The sequence below is a fragment of the Choloepus didactylus genome, chromosome 3 (genome assembly GCF_015220235.1).
Source record: "Choloepus didactylus isolate mChoDid1 chromosome 3, mChoDid1.pri, whole genome shotgun sequence".
NCBI classification, from domain to species: domain Eukaryota; kingdom Metazoa; phylum Chordata; class Mammalia; order Pilosa; family Megalonychidae; genus Choloepus; species Choloepus didactylus.
Window position 1 is genome coordinate 95,961,642 of NC_051309.1, and position 23,043 is coordinate 95,984,684.

A 23,043-nucleotide genomic window follows, 5' to 3' on the forward strand; every position below is an offset into this window, starting at 1 on the left:
CAATTGCACTGAAAAATTTATTTAATAAATAAATACATTTTTAAAAAAATTTAATCATTACTCTTATTAAACAACAAAGAAATTTGGTAAGGAACTAAAACTACTTCTAATTCACAAAACTATGCAAAGCTAATAAATATTTTAAAAAGCAGAGAGCCAAGCCAAAGTGAAAATGGGAGCTGCGAAGACATATTCCTTTATTATAGAAAATAAAAGATATAAAACAATCAACTATATCTACAAATATCAAGCAATTTATATATCTGTCAAAGTTTTTAGGAGCTAAAAGATTTTTGTAAAAACCATCATCTTTAGTAAGTTGTAAGGAATTATTTTCACTTTTCAAATAAATTAAGTAGTTAACCATAAATTACATGCCAATTTAAACAATTCTGTATTAGATAAATGAGAGAAAATAAGTTATTGATCTAAATAATGTTTCAAGATAGGAATCATACAATAAGTAATAAATGATATCCAACTTATCTCTGGACTCGCAAAACATCAAATTTTAACGTTTTACTCTTCTAAGCTTTTATTTTTTACTGCCACTATGTGAAGAGTAGAAAAATAATGAACACTTGCTGATAACAATTAACATTCCCATTACATGTCAACTGAATTTTGTATAAGATTTGAAACTTAGAAGAAAAAAGATCAAAGTGAGGCAACCTGGGGAAAAAAATACAGCGGCAAGGTTTAAACCTTAAAAATTAAAAGTCATGGAAAACAGACTGTTAAAAGCAAAAATTTAGCCTTGAAAGCCCTAGAAATCAACCTTTATTCTGTTGTTGAAAAATCACAGGACACTTCCTCATTCTGAAAATCTCATTGCCTAAAGGCTTTTGCTTAGTTTTTATCTTTGTTGTTAAGTGATATAGTAACTGTTGAAAACTAAACTGTTACGTATAAATGTGTTGCACTAATTTTAACAACTGCAAAGAGAATGATATTTTTTTCTGTTTGCAAAATAAATCACACTTGCCAGATCATAGGCCAAACAAGAATAGGTTTTGCTAATTTTTTTTTTCTTCTTCAATAAGCAAATAAAGTAAATTCAATAATAGGAAAAGCCCGCTAAATGCCTCTTGAAATTCCTTGGGGGGGGGGGAGCAAAAGTTGGTAAGCCTAAGCAGATATTGTATCAAAGAGCAGGGGTATAACAATGTACTTAGTGTACAATGCCAACTATTAAGGCAAAAAGTGGAAACCTCCCTAAAGAAAAGATTTAGAAAAGTAGAGTTGTGTATGTGACTTTATATAAACAAACAGGCAAACAAATAAATATCTTATACACAAATTTATTGTTTGTTTATTTAAAATTTATTAGCTAATAACTTGTTCTGTCAAGTAGGTGCAAATGAAGTTTCATAAGTTATTTTTAGAATAGAAATTGGAACAATATTCAATTACTTCAAAGATATATAAAATTTTAATTCCTTTTTAATTAGATTTATTTTGATTTTCTCCAACTGTCTTTCGATAATTTGTCTCACAATCTATTAGGCAGTAAATAAAAAGTAAACCTCCCGGGCAGATCCAATAAATTTATGGATAGAGATTGGAAGTTGAATGAATTTCCTCTTGATCAGGCTTAGCAAGGTTTAATCAAGGATAGTGCTATTTTATCTGCACCTTTAAGGTTGCCAAGTGTGAAGGAGTCTTACAGTTCTTACAGGCTGTATTTTAAAAAATTGGAACGTATCCTAATGTAATATGTGTGTGGGTGTGGGTGTTTGTGTGTATGCTTTAAATTCCTTCACAGATCACCCTTTCACACTTATCTGCAACCAAATATGTACTTCATTAAAATTATATAATTAAAATATTTTTATGTGACCATTAAAAAAAAACTGGAACATGTGTAAGAATTTCATAAATAAATGTATGCATTTGTTTTAACTAGGAATATAACATGCTGACTACAGGAACACACATGATAGCTAAAGTGAAGGTTTCTCGTGCCTTCCCTCCATGATCTCACTTGAATTGTATCTCAGAAACACAAATTCCTTTTCCAAACAGGAAGCTTTTGTCTTGCTACCTTTAGAAGCAGGAAACTTTAATTTTCATTTTCTGATAGGATGAATAAAAATAATTATATAAATAATAAACATTTGACATTTTCTTTTCATTATTTCATTTAAGGCATTCTTGGTATAATTCTTATAAAGTCATTTGGTAAGATAACATCTACACTAGCTCTTGTCACCTCTGCCACTTGACCCTGGTTTTTAAACTAGACAAGACAAACTTTTAAAAGCTAAATTTTTAAAAGCTTGGTATTTCTCCTACACATATATGATTTGTACCTCTGCCCCTCATTCTTTTCATAACTTTTCCACACTGATCTGCTCACTTATTATAGCCAAAATTTTCTTCACAGGCTTTGTGTGTGTATTTCTACATTTCTTCCCCATTAGAATGTAAGGTCCCTATTCTCAATACCCCTCAGTTATTATAGCCGAAGTTATTTTCTTCACAGGATTTGTGTATATATTTCTACATTTCCTCCCTTTAGAATGTAAGGTTCCTAAACACAAGGGCCTGGTATGCTTTGTTCACTACTGTATCACCCATCTTAAAGCAGGTCCTAGAACACAGAAGTCAGTTACGAAACACCTGTCCAGTGGGTGAAAGACTGAATGCAAAAACACTTTAACCTGGCATTCAATGTCCTCTGGCCCCACTCCACAGTCAAGCCTTATCTCCAACTAATTCCTTATCTGAGATCTCTTTAAGAGCACCACAGATTTGTCTGCCATTCCCAAGATACTCATCATGCTTCCTTACTATACCTATCTAGAATGGCTTTCTCCTCTTTCTCTTCCTATTTAAATTCTTTTCCTCTTTTAAGATTCAGCTCAAATTCCATCTTTTCTCTAAAGTAGCCCAAAATGGTAAGCTCCTTAACTATATTATTTATCTCTTTCAGTTCCCTAGAGCTCTCTGCCTAATATTTGGAATGGAATACTTATTTTAGAAATAGGTTATACATTTTAATAAATGATAAAAAAAATCGTAAAAGGAAAATTCTATATGCTAAGAGTAAATAAGATTCAAACCTTATTTCACCTATTTAAAGAAAATTGCATGTCTTTTTGTTCAAGTATACCAGAGAAGTTTGCTTTTAGGTGTAACAAACAACATAATGGTTAAAAAACATCATTCAAATTTTGTCCATGAGAGTTTGTTGTAGTAATAACCATAATTTCCACTTTAAATTGCAGATACCATTTGCCACTGAATATCCTATGAAAACGCACCCAAAAAGTTGTTCTTCCAACTTTAACTGTGAACCCAGCATAGTCCTATTGATTATATAACTTGTTTTAATACAGAAAACAAAACAAAATAGGAATACTTCTATGAAAAGAACCATTAGAAAGTTTTGAAAACTTAAGAGTGGATTTTAAATATTTTTATTGCTCTATTTCCTATAGGTCCCATTGGTAGAAATACGCAAACACACCTACACATGTGTGCATATGTATCAGAGCAGACAATGAAATACAAATCATGTAGGTAAAGGAAACATGCTAACCTGGCTACCAACTTGGCACCACTGGCTTCCTCCACTAAATTCATGTCATCCAAGCAGGGTTTTCTACGAGTTAGCTGCAGGCTGACCTGAGGAATACCATCAGATAGCTCTGGTTGTGGTACCCTGTGGGCCTGAATACATCCCTCACTCCTGGACTTTGGGATCTAGAAAATAAAATTGGAAAAAAAAGAAAAGGGACTGAATTCAAAATACTCTCAAATTAAGTTAATGAAGGAAGATAACTTATTAATAATCCAATGTATTAATCACATTGCAGCAAAGTACTAAGCTAGGTATAGTATTTAAAGTAATATAAAATAAAAGCACAGAGAAGAGGCAATACCAACATTTCCAAGGGGGAAATTTCAAACTACACATGGCCCATACCCCCCTGGGATTCTGATATAAACCTTCCCCAGGCCCACCCCTCCTTTGAGTATTCATTCTATGTGTTGAGAAATGATGGGAGCACATCAGACCGATGATCTGGAGTGAAGGAAAGAAGTAATTGGGAAGGGGCAGAATAAAAAGCTGATAACCATTCAAATAAAGGATGTCATTGTTAGAAAGGTGTCCAGAAATATTTGCTACTAATAAGCAAAACACACATCAGTTTGCTATTAGTTACCATTGCAATTCTCTCTTGTAGAGCAAAGTATGATCGCATAGACTTTTGGTTAAGGCAATAAACAATAAAAAATACAGTTTTTAGTTCTCTTCTACTTCCGAAAGCAACACAGACAAGTGCTAAATGAATACCAGGCATACTGACTTCTCAGATTATACCTGAGGTTATGCTCCCTCCAATCCCAGAAATACCCTCATGCTCTTTTATTTTAGATCAGAAAGAATATAAAACCAACATGCTTTTTTCAGACAAGTGTAAAAAACATGTCAGAATTGCAGGAAAAAAACAACGTTTGGATCAATGTTATTTGTTATTTTGGATCAATGTCATTTGATGTCATTTCTAGTCATTGGGACTCTTCTCATGCTTGTCCCTTCACCTGAAATGTCATCTGTTCATCGCTGGTCACTCACCAACTGCTTTGAAGACTAAACCAAATTCCAACTTCTTTTGAGGTTGAGATAGGAACACATTGCCATGGAGCCTCCTCAACTAACCTCAGATTTTAATGAAACTTTCCAACTCTGAATTTCTGTAACACACCACCAACACTACCTACACTTGATTATACATTGCCTGATACCTTAATCTTGGTTGTTTTATGTTTCTAGGTCATATGGCTTCTATCTGGAGATAGAGATTAGAGCTTCCTCCCCTTCTTATTTTTCCCTTTCCCCCACCTTCCCCTCCTAGTCCTCTTCTTTATTACTGTTGCTGTTGTTACTATTAGCTAAGGCCAAGGGTATAAGGGGGTCCACGCAATTACAGTGTGGACTTTAGAGCACCAGTTCTCACCTGGGGCCACTTCTGTCTGTGGACAGTTTTGGTTGTCAAGACAGGGGCTGGGGGAGCTATTATCATCTAGTGGGTAGAGGCCAAGGATGCTGCTAAACATCCTACAATGCACAGGACAGCCCTGACAACAAGAATTACCCAGCTCAAAATATCAATAGTGAAGAGTTTGAGAAACCTTGCTTTAGAAAGAAGAGAAAAAAAGTAACTTGCATTGAGGGAACTCCTCTCTTTATACACTTTTCTTTAGGCTCCATCCTTTTTTGCCATTGGCACATTAAGACATAATGGGACAAGATGAGCTATGAATTTAGCAGGAATGAACGAAGGCAGCCAGTTAGGCCTACCTTGTCTACGAAGAGTAGCTGGTGGCTCCCTGAAATTCAGTGGAGCTCTGCTGGGCGGGAACTCCATGTGGGAGTTAGGGTGGAAAGTCTTAGTGTAATAAACAGAGGGATTATGCCTGGAGAGACTGGCTACAGTCTCCTTCATAAGGTGTGGCTGCAGTAGGAAAATGGCTAAGGATGTGGGATACTGACTAGGGTGACCAGCTTTGTCCTTCCACTGAAAAGGTGACTAACCACGTATGTCGTCCACTCTGACATCCACTAGTTCATACCACACTTTGAATATTTTCATCATTTCTTCATTATAACTTATGTACTTGAAGGGAAAACTATAAAGCCTCCAAACCATCTATGAGAACACTTTACTCATCAGAATTCTGCCACTGGCTATTCAAGATAAGGATCTAGGCACATGCTGTGTGATTTATGGGTACAACTAAAATACAAACAATTCCAGGAATCTTAAAAAGAGTACATTCCCAGACATGTATTTGCAGGTATGGAGTAGTCTAATTGTCTGAGAAGCAATCTGAACTACACTGGTATTTAAAATGCCATGGGAATAGAAAGAGAAGAATGTCCTTTGAGAATGTCTCATTAGGAAATATTCTCTTAAATACTGCTGCTGCTGCTTCTATTATAAACAAATATTTATTGAGCATTTACTCTGTACCAGGCATGGTGTCAAGAGATTTACATAAATTAACCCATTTATTTCTCACAACAACCCAAGGAGTCAGAAACAAGTATTACAATTTCACAGATGAGGAAACTGGCACAAGGATTTTGAACGATTTGCCTCAGTGAGTTACTGAGAGAACCAGAGTCAGAACCGAAACAGTCAGGCTTCAGTATCTGTGCATGATCGCTACTCTACACATTTGGTTACACGTTAAACATTAGAATTGCAAGAGAAAAAGGCATGTTTGGACAGAATATATGCTACCTCCCATAATGCAAACTATTTTATTTTTTCTTTGGCATTACTAGTTAAAACTTTCTTTTCTTTAAATCTACCTCTCTAATACACACTGGACCACTCTAGGAACACAGCCGCAGGAAAAAATCAGATAGGAGAACAAAAATATACGGGTAAATGTGATCATTACATTTTCATTAAAATAGGAGTCAAATCACTGTAATTGGTAAATTATGGCACATCCATTTGATGAAGGATTATGCAGCCATTGAAATGGTACCAACAAAGTTCTGTGAAATACTTTTGTTTCAATATATAATATAGATGAGTTTTTGGTTAGCAAATAAAAATGCATAAAGAGATAACTATATACCTCCAATGAAACTAGTATCATCACCATAGTTAAAACATATGAATTAAACTTCAAAAGTAAGAAAAAAAGTGACAATCAACATCATAAATGTTTTAAAATCATCTCATCTTTAGAAACTGAACTTTAGAACTGACTTTATAAAAGCCAATCCATTTCTGATATTTTGCATGATGGCAGCATCAGCATACCGGAATAGGGAGTTTATCTGATAACAAATTTAAAGTCTGAAGGCCATGAAAATGTCCAAATTAAGGCATCAACACAAGTATACCTTCAGTGAAGGAAGGCCAATGGCATCTGGGAAACCTTTGTTAGCTGGGAAGGAACGTAACTGGCTTCTGCTCGCTCCCAGGTTGCATTTCAAAATGGCATTCTCCAAAATGTTGGCGTCAGCTTTTAATGGCAGCCTTCAAAATGTGTTTCTCAGCTGCAGCAGTGAACTCCTTCTGTATGGTTCTTATATTTAGGTCTTTGATACATTTTGAATTGATTTTTGTATATGGTGTGAGGTAGGGGTCCACATTCATTCTTTTGTATATGGACATACAGTTTTCTTAGCACCATTTGCTGAATAGACTGTTTTTTCCCCACTGAGTGGAGTTGGCACCCTTATCAAAAATCAGTTGGCTATAAATGTGACGGTTGATTTCTGAACTCTCAATTCAATTCCATTGGTCTATATGTATGCCCTTGTGCCAGTACCATGCTATTTTGAATACTATGGCTTTGTAATAACTTTTAAGATGAGAGAATGTGAGTCCTCCAACTTTATTCTTCTTTCTCAAGATAGCATTGGCTATTCCAGGCTCTTACCCTTCCATATAAATGTGATGATTAGCTTTTCCATTTCTACAAAGAAGGTGGTTGGAATTTTGATTGAATTGCATTGAATCTGCAAATTGCTTTGGGCAGAACTGACATCTTAACAATATTTAATCTTTCAATCCATGAACACAGAATGTCTTTCCATTTATTTAGGTATTCTTTCATTTCTTTTACCAATATCTTGGAATTTTCTGCATACAAGTCCTTTACAACCTTGGCTAGATTTATTCCTAGATATTTGGTTCTTTAATTGCTATTGTAAACGGAATTTTTTCTTGATGTCTTCTTCAGTTTGTCTACTACTAGTGGATAGAAACACTACTGATTTTTGCATGTTAATCTTGTACCCTGCCACTTTGCGGAATTCATTTATTCCAGTAGCTTTGTTATGGCAAAGTTAATTTTTAACATTTACACTTTCTAAATAAAATTCACTACCTTCTCATTATCCTTGACCTTTTCTCTACTCCACCGTCACTTATACAGAAGAGGGCAAAGCCTCCTTTTTTTTCTTCACACTCATTAAACTCATAATCTTTCATAAGAAGAAATGGTGACATAACGGAACAGAATACAGATGTTTTAGTTAAAAGAACTAAAAGAAAACCCCTCTAAATCAGAAAAAAAACCTTTGTTTTTGTTCAAAAATGTTTATTTTTGCTTTTCAAAATTGAGGTTGTTGCTAACACTACTGTAATTCTCCCTACAAATAATTTGATGAATCTATTATGTGCTGGCTACAGTGCTAGCTACTTAATGCTTCAAATTTCTTTCTGAGAAAGCTATTATTATGCTTTAGGGAATTTGGGGGGCAGTTTCTTACAAATACCTTTCTTTCGTTTTTAAAATAAAAGTGGATCAATGTTACTGACAGCTTGATATGCTGAGTGCTCTGTCTTGGGGCTGGTCCCCATGAAGCTTGTTGCTACAAGGAGAGGCTAAACCTGCTTATACTTGTGCCAAGAGTCTCCCTGAGTGCCTCTTTGTTGCTCAGATGTGGCCCTCTCTCTCTAACTAAGCCACCTTGGTGGTTGATCTCGCTGCCCTCCCCACTATGTGGGACCTCACTCCTAGAGGTGTAAATCTCCCTGGCAACACAGGATATGACTCCCGGGGATGAATCTGGACCTGGCATCGTGGGATTGAGAACATCTTCTTGACCAAAAAGGGGATGTGAAATAAAACAACATAAAGCTTCAGTGGCTGAGTTGAGAGGTCACTCTGGTGGACATTCTTACACACTGTATAGATAACACATTTTAAGTTTTAATATATTGGAATAGCTACAGGTAAATACCTGAAACTACCAAACTCCAATCCGGTAGCCTTGACTCTTGAAGACAATCGTATAAAAATGTAGCTTACAAGGGGTGACAGTGTGACTGTGAAAACCCTGTGGATCGCACTCCCTTTATCCAGTGTATGGATAGATGAGTAGAAAAATGGGGACAAAACCTATGGACATGGTGGGGGGGTGGTCTGGGTGTTCTTTTTTTATTTTTATTTTTTATTCTTATTCTGATTCTTTCTGGTGTAAGGAAACTGTTCAAAAATAGATTGGGGTGATGAATACATAACTATAAGATGGTACTTGAACAAGTGATTGTATGCCATGGATGATTGTATGGTATGTGAATATAACTCAATGAAACGGAATTAAAAACAAAAGTGGGTCAATGTTAAACAAAGTTAAACTAACTAAAATCTCATCTTGATAAAAGCTTTACAGCAAATCTATACTTCAGTAGAAAATCAATTTAACTTAGGTTTTTAAGAAAAATTATTCAATATGAAAGGACAGAAATTTCATAATTTTTTAAAAGTTCATCTAAATATAAGAATGACAGAAAGTTATAGTGTCCAGATCACTCACAGAGTCACAATGTGTCCCAAGCAAATAACAAACACCTTACCACTTTGTTTTCCTCAACCCTTTCCCTTTCCCTTCCCACTTCCAACTCTGCAAAATATCAGTGCCATGACAGCAGAGATTTTTATCTGTTTTGGTAAATGCTGTAGCCTAGCCTCCAAGAACAGCCTCTAGCAAACAGTGAGCTATTTCAAAACAATTGTTTAATGAATGAATGAGCAAATGGACTAAATAATGCCATCTACAGTCTTTCTAGAAACATTGAAATGTTAATGGCTTATTTGTTTATGCCATAAAGCATATTAATAATATTTTATAAACATTACTCTTATTTTAGAAGATCTATTTCTGTTCAGTCTTAAAATCTATAAGTCAGTTTAAAAAACAGCTGTAGTATAGATACAGGAAGAATGTGAATTTATAAAGCATAGGGATTATTAATGTAAGACCATAGGTCAGGAAACTGAATTTAGTATGGCTATGGGGCTGCATGGTAGAGCCATCTGTCCTTGGACTTTGACTCAAGAATGCCTCACCTCTTAGAAGCTACTCAGTGGTAAATCTGTACATGGTATTAGGGTGAGGTCTCATTAATAATGAAATCCTTTGGCCTCAAGTTCTTGATAATTGAGAGGATGGGAGTACAAAGATGGTTGTGTGAAAGGGCCTTAAAACAAGGTGTTCTTTGGAATCCTGCTCCAAAGTGATGCTGATGAAACTAGACGGAACATCATTAAGCATTGGGTCAACACAGGGATGCACATTAGAATATCTTTTTGAGATTTTAAAAAGTGCACATACCTAAGTTTGTCCCACCACCCCATTTTCCAGTCTCAGGAAATATTTCTGAGATGGAGTCTGGGCAGTTGAATTTTAAAAAATCTTTGGAAAAATGTGTATTGCTGATTCAAAGTTTTAAAATTTGTCAAGAAGTAAATAATTTCTCTTGAAGGTTTTGAAAATAACTGTTAAGGTAAATAAACCTAATATTAAATAACTGAATTGTTTGATCATAGCTGGTCATACAAGTTTCATCTTTATGCATGACAACTCAAGTGGAAAATTAAGAAATTAGATGACTATTTTAGAACCATTTAATTTTAGAGTTGAAGAGGGATCCACTCCAGTCTCCTCATTTTAAAAATGAAGTTCAGAGGCTGAGAGCGCTGAATTGATTTGTCTAACATTGTACAATGAGATATAGGAAAACTGGTTAGTAAAACCCTTTTCTCCTGACCTACAAGAAGGTGAAAAGTGAAGTAATGAACTATAAAGCCCAGGGCAAAGTGAATGAATTACAATAGTCCAAGGAGGACTTCTTTGGCCATAAGGAAAGCAGATGGTACAATGACGACCTCTGGGATGATAGCAATGAGGACCACACTGCAGGGATAGTGGAGTTTGTAAGCTGAGGGATCCAGGGTCTCTAGCAATCTCATGAAGACTTACTGCCAGCCCTGGCCTGATGACATATAGGTTTCTTTTACTTGAGAGAAATACATTTCTGTCTTGTTTAAGCCAATATTTCTTGGGGTCTTAAATTAGATGTAAGATAACCTAATCTTAACTAATGCATGATTTTTCTCAAATATCACTTTATTGGACGCTATATAATAAATAGCAAAATTCTCCTTTGTACATCACTGCATCTGTTTGAAACTGTATCTCCATTGCACCTAAACCCACCTGATACACTGAATATTTACGTATGTTTATTTCTCTGTTGTCTTTTCTCCCTAGCTAGAATATAAGTTCCAAGAGGCAGGAACTTTGTTCGGTTTGCTGTTGCAAACATGGCAGGATGGAGAAAGGGCCAAGAAAGGGTGTGCCTCTCCCTTTAAGGAAAATACTTTGACTTAGAACAAGCATAGGTACTTACTTTTATTGATCAAAATTCAGTCATATGGTGATTGCAGCTGCCAGGGAAATGAGGGAAACTGGCCTTGTAGCTGTGCAGCAATGTACTCAGCTAAATTATGGTCTCTCAATGGCAAGGAAGAAAGAGAAAATGGATTTGGGGGAAGAGGGGCACTGGAAGTCTCAGCCACAGACTTAAATGAAGTATAGGAGTGTCCCAGGAGGATGTCTGGGGAAGACTATTCCAGATAAAGAAGAGCAATGCAAAGGTCCTGTGAAGGAAGCACAAATAGCAAGTTTGAGAAAGAGCAAGAAGGTTATTGCATCTGGACTGAATAGTGAGGAAGATGAGGAAATGAGGTAAGTGAAGTAGCAGGAAGCCCAGATCATGTAGACCTGTAGGTATTTTAAAGATTTTGGTTTTTACCCTAAGGGAAGCAGAAATCCTTTGGAGAGTGTTGAATAGAGAAGTGACATGATCTGATTTTCATTATAAAAGGATCTTTACTGCTGCACTGAGAAGAGACTTGTAGAGGGGACAAGAGTGGATGGAAGGAGACCAGCTAGAAGTTACTCAGGTGCTGGGAGCTTCTACCAGGGAGGTGCTGAGAAGAGGTCAGATTCTGCATGTATTATGCAGGTGGAATCTACAGGATTTGCTGATGGCTTGGACAGGAGGTGTGCGGCAGATACGTATCCAGGATGACTAGCAAAGAAAGGATGTCTTGGGGCTGAACAAAGAAAGGATGGAACTGCCATTGATGGAATCGAGAAACAAACTTAGCAGGAGGTGCAGATTTTGGTGAGGAAATCAGTAGTTTAGCTTTAGACATGCTAAGCTTCAGATGCACATAAGATAGCCAAGTGGAGATGTCAGTAAAGAGAAGCTCAAACTAAAAATACAAATTTGGGTGTCTTCCATATGTAGATATTTAAAATCAAGTGATTAGAAGATATCACCTAGGTAGTGAATCTATATAGAAGAGAGAAGAGGTCTCAGAATTAATTCCCAGATTATGCCAATATTTAGAAATTAGAGAGAGAAAACCCAGTTAAAGAGAGAAAGAAGAGTGGGCAGTGAGGTAAAGAGAAAACCAAGAGAGTGTCCTGAAAAAGTAAGTGAAGAAAGTGTTTCCAGAAGGAAGGAATAAATACAGAATTACCATGCAACCCAGCAATTGCACTTCTTGGTATATACCCAAGAAAACTGAAAACATATGTTCACACAGACTTGTACATGAATGTCTCATAGCACTATTATTCATAATAGCCCCAAAGTGGTAACAATTCTGATGTTCATCAACTGATTGGATAAACAAAATGTGGTATATCCATATGGAATAGTATTCATTCATGAAAAGGAATGATATACTAATGCATGTTAACAACCTGAGTAAATTTTGAAAACATTATGCTAAGTGAAAGAAGCCAGACACAAAGGGAAACATATTATTTGCTTCCATTTATATGAAATGTCCTGAAGAGGCAAAACCTTAGTGACATAAAATAGATTAGTGAGTGCTGGAAGGTGGGTGTGATAAGGAATTACTGCTAATGGGTAAAGGGGTTTCTTTTTGGAGTGATGAAATGTTCTGGAATTAGATAGTGGTGATAGATGTACAACTGTGAATATTCTAAAAACTTCTGAATTATAACTTCAAAAGAGTACACTTTATGGTATATGAATTATCTCATTAAATCTGTTATTTAAAAAAAAAGGAAGGAAGGAATGATCAAGTGTGTCAAATGCTACTGACGGGGTGAATAAGACAAAAAATTGGGAACAGACCACTGAATTTGGCAATCTGGTGATCCTGACAAGTGCCATTCCATTTTTTAGTGGCGATGAATTAGAGCGAGTTCCAGAGAAAATAGAGGAAGTAAAAACATCAAGTTTATATAATTCTTTTGAGAAGTTTTGAGAAGTTTTGTTGTCAAGAATAATAGAGGAATAGCATGATTGCCGAAGGGGACTGTGGGATCCTGGGAGTGGTTTTCTTTTTTTTGTTTTTTTTTTAATAGGATGCTACATATTAGAGCACATGTATATGCTAATGGGAATGATTCAGCATATAGCGATCTTGAGTAGGTCAGAGGGGATGGGGGATGGGATCTGGTACAATGCAGGGGCTGATCTCAGGAGAAAGTACAGCACATTCACCATGACTGGAAGGAAGGAAAGACCACAGCACAGATGCAGGTGATGGGTGGACATAAGGCTGGAAGCACCCTCTCTCCTAATGCTCTCAGTGAAGTAAGGTCAACATCTAAGAGCGAAGGGGAAAATAAGGGGTATTGGAGGTTTAAGGACCAAAGAGGTGTGTAGCAGTTGTTTAAAAGAGGGAAAAAGTGAAGGAATTGGGGAAATGTACGTAGTAAGACTACCAGGCAGCACATAGGGCCCACCTGAGGTTGGTAGCCAAGTACTTAAAAAGAGATATCAGCTTAGTCTTGTGGGTTGCTCAGCTACATTCAAGCTGGTAGAATCGGCAAGGAGTAGGTAGATTGTTTGCTTTAGATAGGGTTGGAATTTTTTTTTTTAATTAAGATTTATTCACACACCAAGGGTTGGAATTTTAAGGTAACAGATATTAGCTTCTTTATTCTTGTGTTGTAGCTGTTTATTTACATGCCATCGTCTTTACTAGATTGAGAGATCCCTAAGAGACTGTCTTTCGTTTTTGTCTCCCTTGCCCATAGTAAATCTTTGGCTTGTAAGTGGTGATTAAAGACCATTAAACATAATATTTTCCTTACAAAAATAATTTTATAAATTACTTTGCTGGTTATTTTCCCCCAAAACATGTGGCTGATGAATCAGTTGGACAAACATATTTATAAATTATGTGTTATAAAGCTATTTATAATCAGTTTTCCCCTACAGGTCCTTTAAATTTAAGTGGCGCAAAATAATATGTTCAAAATGTAATTTCATCCCATTTTCTGAGCACTAATGAAACAGTTCATCAAAGTACTAATCAAATGTTAAATGTCTTTTGAAAATGCCTTTCTTGAGTTCTTAAAAATACTATCTCATTTTTTCTAAGCATAAATATAGGAGAAAAAAATGAAGTAGCCTAGGTTTCTCCAAAAAATGAGCATTAACCCCCCCAGGGAAAGATAAATATGATCAGAATTCCATGCTGTAAGATTTCTCATACTACTCAGCAATAGCTGAGCTCTGGAAATTATTCCTTCTAGAAATTTTCTTTCTTTTATGACTGTGAATAGGGAAGTAGCTATCTCTATTACAGGTGAACTGTTTGACTTTTTTCACGAATTTGTAACGGAAGATACATTTTGCAGAGGGCAAAAACATCTCCCACGTCAATAATATTGAAGGGGTATTACATTTAAAGCTCTTTCTGAAGATGCTGTTTTGGGGAGCTGGACAGTACATTTTGTATCTGTAAGTATTTGTGAATGTGTGTTGTCAGCATGACTGCCAAAAAATGATTAAAGGGATAAAATAAAAGCTATTTATAAACCCAGCTTTCTTTTAATGTAGTCCTTACTATAAACAAGGAAGGCTGATGGAATGTTTTGCACTCCTCTGCCAAACTCTGAATCTAATAAATTATCAGGCACAGAGCCAATGAGTTTCCTCCACTTGGGGCACTGTTGAATGTTACAAGGCCATGAGATGTTGCAGTCATTTAAGATTTCAGTAAAATACATTTTTCAATGGATTAAAAGCCATTTTCATTGTCATAAATATAAACGTGTACCTTATTTTACAACTAATTCATTTATAGGAAGAAACTGCCTTGAATCTTATTTCTTCCTGTTGCGAGCTGTATGGATTTTGGGCAAGTCCTGTAACTTCTTTGGGCTCAGTAGCCTAATCTGGATAATAAAAACATATACCTCATATGACATTATGAAAATTAAATGAGAGAATTCATTTAACTGGAATATAGTAGGCCTATAATAAAAGATAGAAGTTATGGCTATTAATTTTAATAATTAATAAAAATATTAAAGTACTTTAGAACTTGGGAAGACATTATTATGAACAAATTAACACAATAGTTTTAAGTTAAACAGCATTCTTAAAATTTGATAACAAATCAGTCCCATAAGCATTTACTGAACAACTATGACAAGCTAGGTCTTGGGTTAGGCCCTGGTGTCTAACAATGTTAGTAATCTCTTAGAGAAGTAGAAGGTCTAGCAGGAGGACACACACATGGACTTCTACCTCTAGTAATAAGCATACCTGCAATAATAGCTAACTGCTGAGTGCTTATTATATGGTAAGCGTAATATTTAAGCACTTTATATATACGAATTCATTTTCAATTAAAAACAACTCTATGAAGTGGGTACTATTATTTACATTTTATAGATGAGGGAACAGAAGTACAGAGAATTTAAAGAATTTGTCCAAGATCACCCAGTTAGTAAGTGATGAAGCCAGGTTTTAAACTGCCAGCAATCTGACTCTAGAGCCAGCAGTCTTAATTATTATGCCACACTACCTCTCTTATTTTCAAAAATACTGAATAGCAACAGATATTTATTGAGCACTTACCACCTGTGAGGCACTAACAATAGAGGGGAAAATAAACCAGACCTGATTCCTGAACCCTGGGGCTTGAAGTCTAGTGGGGAAGATAAATTTATTATTAATCATATAATTGTGTGACTATATACTTATGAGTTATGATAACCGGTAAGAAAATATTTTTGGTGTTAAGTAGGGAATTTATGAAGTAAAAAATGCTATTTAAGAACATGCACAGGTACACTATTAATTCTGTCTGTGACAGAGGGAGGTGAGAAGGAAAGGCTTTCCAGATAATGGGTACAGAGGGAACAAAGGCACAAAACAAGAAACCTGGAATGCTTGGGTATGGAGAGGGAGAGGTGGGGGGAAAGTATTGAGGCTGGTGGGGTGGGCTCAAGTCAGACTGGTAAAGGCAAGATATGCCATGTTAAAGGGTTTGGCCTTTATTCAGTGTTCAATGGGGAAAAAGTATTTTGTAATGGTTACTCTAGCCATAGTGTGCAAGAAAGATTAATATATTAAAATATTAATATTAATGTATTCTTTGACTGAAACTCCCAAAACAGTAACTTTTATTGAAAAATATAATGACTCAGATTACATACATAATTTTCTCATCTTCTAACTTTGAAGCTCATTAAATAGATCTTGTGTAACAGACAATTATGGTTGCCTTCCCAGTGCACATATTTCTCCTTCTGTCTCAATGTCTCCAATTTCCATAGGGTTCTGTGGGTTGTCTAAGAAGGTGATTCCTGTCTTAGCTCTAAGGGTGAATCATGTGACCTAGACCAAGTCAATTAGTGTACTCCTATCTCTAAGCTGGAAGAAGGTGAATCTCACAATTCCTCCTGGGAATGCTAAGACAAAAGGTTTTCCTTTGCTTCTGTGAACAAGGTAGTGCTGGGAGAAAATTCTCCATGGGTCTCTACTATTTCTGCATGCCTTGTGAGGAGAGGCATTGACTGCCTTTGTTCTGGACCATCTTTTGAAGAATGTTTGCATAGTGAACAGCCTTGGAAGACAGTCTTTCCTTCTGCAGCAAAGGGCAGGTTTCATTATAGCCTTGGAAGATATAGTATCTCCCTCTAAAGCAAACAGCAGTCAGACATACTACCCATTACAAAAGCTCAGGTTCCCTAAGTTCAGGATCCCTCTTCTATAACATAGCCCACTGCATGCGCAGGTGTCACCTGACCCTCCTGGCATCACTCTGTGGGAACTGGGGCTTGCAGAACCAACACAAAAATGATAGTTACTGCTATGGCTGTCAGTACTAAACTGCCCTTTGTCTCTGAAGCAGGTGTCTCATGTCTTCTACCAGCATCCAAGAAACAGTGGAAGGCTAAGTTATCAGCTTGCAGAGGTGAAATCTCAGAACTTCCACAATTTTTGATGGGTAGCATGGCCCTGGAGGACAATGGCAGTTATCCTGGGGCTAGAAGAGGTATTGGCTCTAAGATGAAGTGGTCACTATGGAATTCAAAGCAGAAAGATGGAAAGAAGGGAAGTCTTTTGTGGACATCACTGAGCAAAGTAATAAAACCTTGTCAGAGCTCATAATATTTCTAGGATTTTTGGTATACGATCAATAAATTCTTTTTATATCCATAAATAAGTTGTAGTTGTGTTCTTCTGTTATGTGAAACCAAAGGTATAAAAATTATATTTTTTAATTAGAAAATATATCTGATTTAAAAGTAACCCAAACTAACTCTGGAATTATCACATGGTACTTGGTTGCTGAAAGCTAGAGTACTATCAACTTAAAGGTCTGAGGGTTTGGCAGAACTGATATATGACAAGCAGACTTTCTGTAAGTAAAAAGACTCACAAAAGTTTTTTTGGAATGTGAGAACACTATTTGTAACAACATGTTTTAAAATTGAACTTCCTGTTTTAAATGGTTTAGCAGGTTCAGTCGAAAATAAGAGTACCATTTAAAAGGTTTGGGTAGGTCCAGAAATTGGTAGGCTAGTTAGCACCAAGACAAACCACATCTGGACCATCTGATGGAGTATTTGTGTATTGCCCAGAAATTCTTGACTTTTAGCTGGTTGTAATGACTGATTGGTTTTTTGGATTCTCATCCTTGGTGAAGGAGTGAGTTTGTTTTCTACAGGGGAAGAAAAATGGAAAAGTATATTTGGTAAATACAAGGGTGGGCTATGGCAGCAACAATGCTATGTGTTTACCAATTCCCATTTCATTTTCCTCTTCCCAGGCAAATTGGAAAACTACATATCTTTGTGATGCCATAGAAGTTATTAAATACTGGAATGTGAGCAAGAGGGACAAGTATCACTTTTGTGCTGAGGGATTTAAGTACCTATGAACTTTGCACATGCTCTCCTTTTTTTTTTTTTCAGAGGCAATCTTAGAAGCCACATTTTTAGATGACATAGTTGCAAGATGGAAGCTGTCTGTGATCTGAATCACTGCTTAGGGGCTTGATGATTAGGAATTCCAACAAGCTACATTAAGTGTGTGATGAATGAGAAATAAACCTTTTAAAACAAAACCAATGATATTTTGGGGATACCTGTTAGCAGTTAGCATTAATAATCATGACTAGAGTTTGGATCTAGTAGCAGAATAGGGAAACTTCCCTTAAAATTAGGAAGCAAGTCAAGGAGGCATATTACCCACTCATATTTAACTGTGTATTAGAGGTTCTATCAACACAGTAAGGAAAGAATAAATTAGAACATAAAAGGCTTGTAAAAGAATAAACAGTGCACATTATTCCCAGGTGACATGGCTGTCTATATAGGAAGTCAAGGAGAACTGAACAACTATTAGATTAATAAGGTAATTTGTCAAGGTTACTAGATATAAGATCAATATATACAATCAGTTTCTAAACTAAACATCAACAAAGTTGGAAAACATAGTAAGTATTCCATTTATAACATCTGTAAAGTATGAGCTACCCAGGACATTTAAAAGAAAATAGTAATTTTTATTATAAGACTTTAGAGAGAGACTGAGCAGAGAGTTATAAAATGGCCATATATAGGATGGCAATCTCATGAAATTAACCTATAAATTCAATGTAAATTCTAATTAAAATCTCTCAGGAAATTTGATACTATTTAACTGTAAATGCAAACAGCAAAGAATAGTTAGGATAATTCTCCAGAAGAAAAATGGGGAATGTGCTGTACCAGATATCATTAATTAAGACATTGCGGTGGACAAAGATGGTGGCATAAAATGCTGCAAAGTGCTATTCTACCACAGAATCTTTGAATAACTAACAAAAACTACCAGAACCATCTCCCTCAAAATTCTGGAAAACAGTTACAATAACTGGTGAGTGCCAAATGAAGAAAACACAGCTTGAAAAATGGTAGGTGAAGCTTGTGATGTCCTTGCTAGTCTCTCCCTAAATCCCTCCCCAGGGCAGTGTGGAGACAGCCTGCAGTCCCACTGTGGGTTCCTGGTTCTGCTCTGGAGGGAGCAGAGTAACCCCTATATGCACACTGCAGTACTTTTATGTCAGTGCCAATCTAACAGGTGGAAACCTGAAAGACTGAACCAGGAAACTTGTCTCTGGTTTGCCCTCCCAGAACTTGTCCTACAAGAGCAAGCAAGTAGCAGACAGGTAAAGAAGTATAAGAAACAAGTCAAGTGGGCTGGGGCAAAGGCTTAACCAACAATAAGTCATACAACAGAGCATCCAGGAGGGGGTGAGAGTCTATTTTATAGGGAATAGAGGGGGCATTCAAAATCATATAAACTGAGGAATCCCTAAGGCCACAAGAAAGCACAAGCCCAAGAAAAGAAGCAGGCTCCACAGAGGCTCAGATAAGATAGAGACAAGCCTATACTTCATATTTGCCTCTGGCTGATGTTCTTGATAGGAGGGCTAAGCTCTGAAAGAGACTACCAGTCAAAGCAGGACCAATTTGCAAAGACTGTGAAAGGTGCCTTTTTTTTTGCATCAGTTTGCTTTTGTTAGCTGCTGGCACTCACATGAATCTCTGACCTATCAATAACTGGATACAAATCTAAGGAACACAAGTTCAGGAACTAAATCCCAGAGTTAACACTTTAAAATATCAAAATGTACAGTGTACAACAAAAGATTACAAGACAAACAAAGAAACAGAAAGTGATGGCAAATCCAAAGGAACAAGATAAAAATCTAGAAACCATTAACAAAGAGGACCAGACTTTGGACGAAATAAACAAGACTTTAAAAATGTGATACTCAATATGCTAAAGGAGATAAAGGAAAAAATGGAACTAAGGCATATGCGGAAAACAGTGAATGAACAATATGAGGATATCAATAAAAAGATAGGAATTTTAAAAAGGAACCAAACACAATTACTAGAGTTGAAGACCACAATAACTGAAATGAAAAACTACCTAGAGAGTTCCAAAGCATATTGCAGCTGACAGAATAAATAATCAATGATCTCAAAGACCAGACAACTGAAATGATTTAGGCTGAAGAGCAAATAGTAAAAAGAATAATAAAAGCAAATAGACATCTTCTGAGGAAGAAGGTAGAGTAGGGAGACACAGGACACACTCCTACAAAAACAGCTAGTTGACAGGAAGAAATGGTCTGAATCAATAGTTCTGAAGCTGTAGAGATCAGGGGAGCACTATATAGCATCCAGGAAAGAAAGGGATGGGAAGACTGAGAAGCTACAGCAAAAATGTGAGTGAATCACTCCTTGGCACCCATCCCCATCCTCGAGCTTTGCCTTAGATAGAGTCAGTGGCTGGCTGCAGCAGATGGAGGGGGCATGAAAGTCTTCCTCCCTGGAAATGGAGGTGAGGTGGGGGTGGGACACAGTCTAGTACTGAGCATGGCTTCTGGCTCGTGAGTTTTGGACTGCAGGGTTCCAGCTCTGAATCATGGTTCTAGCCTGCCTGGAACAGGGATTCCTGTGCACATTGTTTCAATACCACATGGTGAAAGTTGAAAAAATACACTACTTCCTTAGGGCTGCAGAGAAAGGTTTTCCAAAAAGCACCATGTGCTGGGCAGGCCAGGAAAGTGCAACTTAAGGGAGCCAGAAAAAAAAAAAAAAAAGGCTTTTTGGCATCTTACCTGACCCTCTCCCCAAGGCCTTTTGGAACTGGTCTGCACCCCCCTTTGTTGGTCCCTGTCCCTGTTTTGATCAGATAAACTTGGGCAATTCAAAAGATCTAAAATAAGTTGAACTAAATGTCAAAGAAAAGCCTTGACTTAAAGCCAATCAAGAATAACACTAGCAAGAGAAAGTGACCATCAGAGTAAACACATCAAGATAATCAGATGCCTAGATATCAGCAAAATATTACAAGCCATACTAAGAAATTGGAAGATATGGCCCAGTCAAAGGAAAAAATTAAAATGTCAGAGAAGACACAGAATTTGGAAAAACTAATCAAAGATTTTCAAACAAATCTAAATCAATTCAAGGGGAAGAAGGGAAATATAGCTAAAGAGATAAAGGATATTAAGAAGACACTGGGTTGTGAGGGGTGACGGTGGGGTTGGGAAGGCCATGGGGACCACACTCCACTTTGTCTAGTTTGTGGATGGATGAGTGGAAAAATGGGGGAAGGAAACAAACAGACAAAGGTACCCAGTGTTCTTTTTTACTTCGGTTGCTCTTTTTCGCTCTGATTGTTATTCTTGTTATTTTTGTGTGTGTGCTAATGGGGGTGTCAGGGATTGACTTGGGTGGTGAATGTACGGCTGTGTGGTGGTGCTGTGAACAATCGAAGGTACGATTTGTTTTGTATGGCTGTGTGGTATGTGAATATATCTCAATAAAATGAAGATAAAAAAAATTGAGCTCAAATGAAAAAAAAAAAAAAGACACTGGGTAAGCATAAAAAAGAATTTGCAAGCATGCAAAGAAAAATAACAGAACTTATGAGAATGAAAGTTACAATAGAAGAGATTAAAAATACACTAGAGACATACAACAGCAGAATTGAACAGCCAGAAGAAAGGATCAGTGAACTAGAAGATAGCACATCTGAAATCCTATAGACAGAAAAACAGCTAGAAGAAGAAAAGGGAAAAGAGGCAGAAAAAAATGTTCAAGGAAATAATGGCCAAAAATTTCCCAACTCTTATGAAAGACTTGAATATACATATCCAAAAAGTGCAACATACTCCAAACAGAATAAATATTAATAGACCTTCTCCAAGATATGTACTAAACAGAATGTCAAATACCAAAGATAAAGGGAGAATTCTGAAAGCAGCAAGAGAAAAGCAATTCATCACATACAAGGGACACTCAATAACACTAAGTACCCATTTCTCATGAGAAACCATGGAGGCAAGAAGACAGTGGTATGCTGTATTTAAGATACTGAAGGAGAAAAATTGCCAGCCAAGAATTCTTTATCTGGCAAAACTATCCTTCAAAAATGAGGGGGAGATTAAAATATTCACATATAAACAGAAACTGAGAAAGTTTATTAATAAGAGAACTGTCCTATAAGAAATGCTAAAGGGAGTTCTGCAGGCTGAAAGGAAAAGGCAGGAGAGAGAGGCTAGGAGGATAATTTAGAAATGAAGTTTATCAGTAAGGGCAACTAAAAGGGTAAAAAAAGAGACAAAATAAGATACAACATATAGAAGCCAAAGGATAAAATAATTGAAGTAAGTACTGCCTTTCCAGTAACAGTGTAAATGTTAATGCATTAAACTTTTGATTAAAAGACACAGATTGGCAGAATGGATAAAAAATATGATCAATCTATATGCTGTCTACTAGAGACTCACCTTAGACCCAAGGACACAAATAGGTTGAAAGTGAAAGGCTGGAAAAAGACATTTCATCCAAACATTAACCAAAAACAGCTGGGTAGCTATACTAATATCAGATAAAATAGACTTTAAGCAAAAACTGTTATGAGGAACAAAAAAGTCACTATATACTGATAAAGGAGTCAATTCATCAAGCAGACATAACAATTAAGAATATATATACACCTAATGTCAAAGCCCCAAAAGATGAAGTAAATGTTTACAAATTTAAAGGAGGAAACAAATAGTTCTACATTAATAGTAGGGACTTCAGTACATCCCTTTCAATAATGGATAGAAAATCTAGATGGAAGATAAATGAGAAAATATAAAACTTGAATGATGCACTAAACCAACTAGAAGTAAACAGACTATATATAGAACACTCCACCAACAGCAGCAGAATACACATTCTTCTCTAGTGAATTGGATCATACTAAAGAATAGACTATATGTTAGGTACAAACACAAGTATCAATAAATTAAAACTTACTAAAATCTCTTCAACCACAATGGGATAAAGTTAGAAAACAATAACAGAGGAAGAAATGGAAAATTCACAAATGTGAGGAAATTAATCAAAGTGTTTGTAACCCATGGGTCAAA

General features: G+C 36.3%; 1 protein-coding gene across 5 annotated transcripts in view; it reads right to left on the minus strand.

Moving 5' to 3' along the window:
* FAM13A (family with sequence similarity 13 member A) overlaps window positions 1-23,043 on the minus strand; it is a 380,146-nt gene that overhangs the window by 131,677 nt on the left and 225,426 nt on the right. For all 5 annotated transcript variants that reach the window (XM_037830247.1, XM_037830249.1, XM_037830246.1 and 2 more), the window contains one exon: window positions 3,545-3,708. In XM_037830247.1, the coding sequence (XP_037686175.1) occupies window positions 3,545-3,708 (164 nt within the window). The remainder of the gene's footprint in view (window positions 1-3,544; window positions 3,709-23,043) is intronic.